This window comes from Monoraphidium neglectum, assembly GCF_000611645.1.
Source record: "Monoraphidium neglectum strain SAG 48.87 unplaced genomic scaffold scaffold00492, whole genome shotgun sequence".
In the NCBI taxonomy this organism is placed as follows: domain Eukaryota; kingdom Viridiplantae; phylum Chlorophyta; class Chlorophyceae; order Sphaeropleales; family Selenastraceae; genus Monoraphidium; species Monoraphidium neglectum.
This window is the reverse complement of record NW_014013136.1, coordinates 24596-26356: the sequence shown is the minus strand read 5'-3', so window position 1 is coordinate 26356 and position 1761 is coordinate 24596. Positions and strand designations below refer to the sequence as shown.

The 1761-nt window shown below is 68.8% G+C and overlaps 1 protein-coding gene across 1 annotated transcript in view; it reads right to left on the bottom strand.

Annotated features, from left to right (window-relative positions):
• Positions 1-20: 20 nt before the first annotated feature.
• The window catches only part of MNEG_3785 (hypothetical protein), a gene marked incomplete at both ends in the record, with an annotated part of 5090 nt that continues 3349 nt past the window's right edge, over positions 21-1761 (bottom strand). The window contains 5 exons of the mRNA XM_014047746.1: positions 21-76; positions 276-380; positions 720-865; positions 1083-1155; positions 1386-1460. Coding sequence (XP_013903200.1) covers positions 21-76; positions 276-380; positions 720-865; positions 1083-1155; positions 1386-1460 — 455 coding nt within the window. The remainder of the gene's footprint in view (positions 77-275; positions 381-719; positions 866-1082; positions 1156-1385; positions 1461-1761) is intronic.

Genomic DNA, 1761 nt, shown 5'->3' with positions numbered 1-1761 from the left:
CCGCGCGCCGCGGCGCTCACTCCATGCCGGCGGGGACGTTGCTGGACGTGGTGGGCCGGATGGTGTAGGTGTAGGTCTGCGGGGGAGGCGCACGGGCCGCGTTGTATTGGTGGTGCTGGTGGGAGGCTCAGGCCGCAGTAGCGGCATGGTGTGTGTGCAAGCGACGGCGCTACGCGTCGCGGTCTCGTCCTTTCAAATGAGCCACAGTCTTTGTTGCGCACATGAGCCGCAACCCTCGCTGTCGCAGGGTTGCATGCTGCCCCCCGCCCCCCCACCTGCACGATGTTGGGGTGGTTCATGGCGCTGCTGATGGCCGCCTCCATGATGGCCATGCGCTCGCGCTTCTCAGCGCCGCTCATCTTGGCGGGCAGCACCATGGTCTGGTGGGGCAGGAACACAGGGGCGCAGGGTGGGTGGGTTGGTGGATGGGTGGGGGGTGGCGCAAAATGGAGAACAGAAGAGCGGCGGCGGGCAAGTGAGCCGGGATGTCCGCGGTGGCGTGTCGAGAGTGCAGGCACATCTCCAGGAGACCACAAGAAGCCAGGCGTGGACGGATCAAAACAGAGGCGTGAACCGTGCTGGCGGCGTTGTGTCACATCTGGTACAAATGCGTTTTGATCTGTCACAAGGCCATGCATGCCAGCGCACATCTCTCCCGCTGCCCTTGCTGCCCGGTCCAAAGACCCCACGTCACCGCCCGCCCTTCCCCCCCCCCCCACCTTGATCGCCACCGTGCTGCCGCGCCACACGCCCTTGTAGACCTTGCCAAAGGTGCCCTCCCCCACCAGCTCCGCCAACTGCAGCTCGTCCGCACCAGAGGTGCTGGTGGCGACACCGATGGAGCGACGCATGTCCTCGATGCGCGCTGCGGGGGGGCGGGGGCGGGTGCGCGGCGCGAATGTGCGGGGCCCGTGTGCGGGGTCTGGTGGTCCCAAGTGCGGGGGTCGACCTGCTGCGATTGCCTGCCGCAGCCCTGGAGCGCCCTCTGCAGGTCCGCGAGCCGGCTTCACGACTACACAGCAGCCTCCCACCACGCCCGCCCATCTTCCCGCCACCCCGCCAAGCCCCGGCCTGCCGCCCACCCAGCGTCTTCTCCTGCAGCGTGCGGCCCTTGCCCCCCGGCAGCCCCGCCATGCCGCCACTCTCCAGCACACACTGCAGCCGAGGGAAAGCGGTGGGTAGCAGAGCGAGGTGAGCAGCGCCGATTAGCCCAAGTGACCAGGTGGCCTGACAGATCAGGGCAGGGAGCGAGCTCCCATGCGTCCTGCACATTGTCACCCGCCCTCCACACGGCAGTGGCGGGACACCATGCGGCACGAGGCCCCCTCCCATCAGCCCCGGCTGCGGCCCGGGCCGGGTGCGTGCTGCGTGCCGCGTGCCCTCACGCTGATGAGGTTGTACTGCCGGGCCAGCAGTACGTCCATGCGCTCCTTCTCATCAGCCAGGGCCACGTTGGTGGACTGAGGGCGGGGGGTGAGTGGGTGGGAGGGGCCGGGTGTGGGGCAGTCGGTGATACTTGGGGGGAGACTCCCCGTCGGCACTTGGGGCCAGAACGAGCGACGCTCGGTGACGCAGCGCTGGGCTCGTCACAGCGGGCGCCAGGGCGAAGCCGGGAACCAGGTCCGGCGCGATTACAAGTTGACGCCAAGCCACAGCAACCGTGCCACTGTCTGCATCCTGGCACAGATAGTCTGCCCTTGCCCCTGCCGTGGCCTGCCCCACTCTCCACACGCGCCCGCAGCCCGTCCCCCCCCCCCCCCC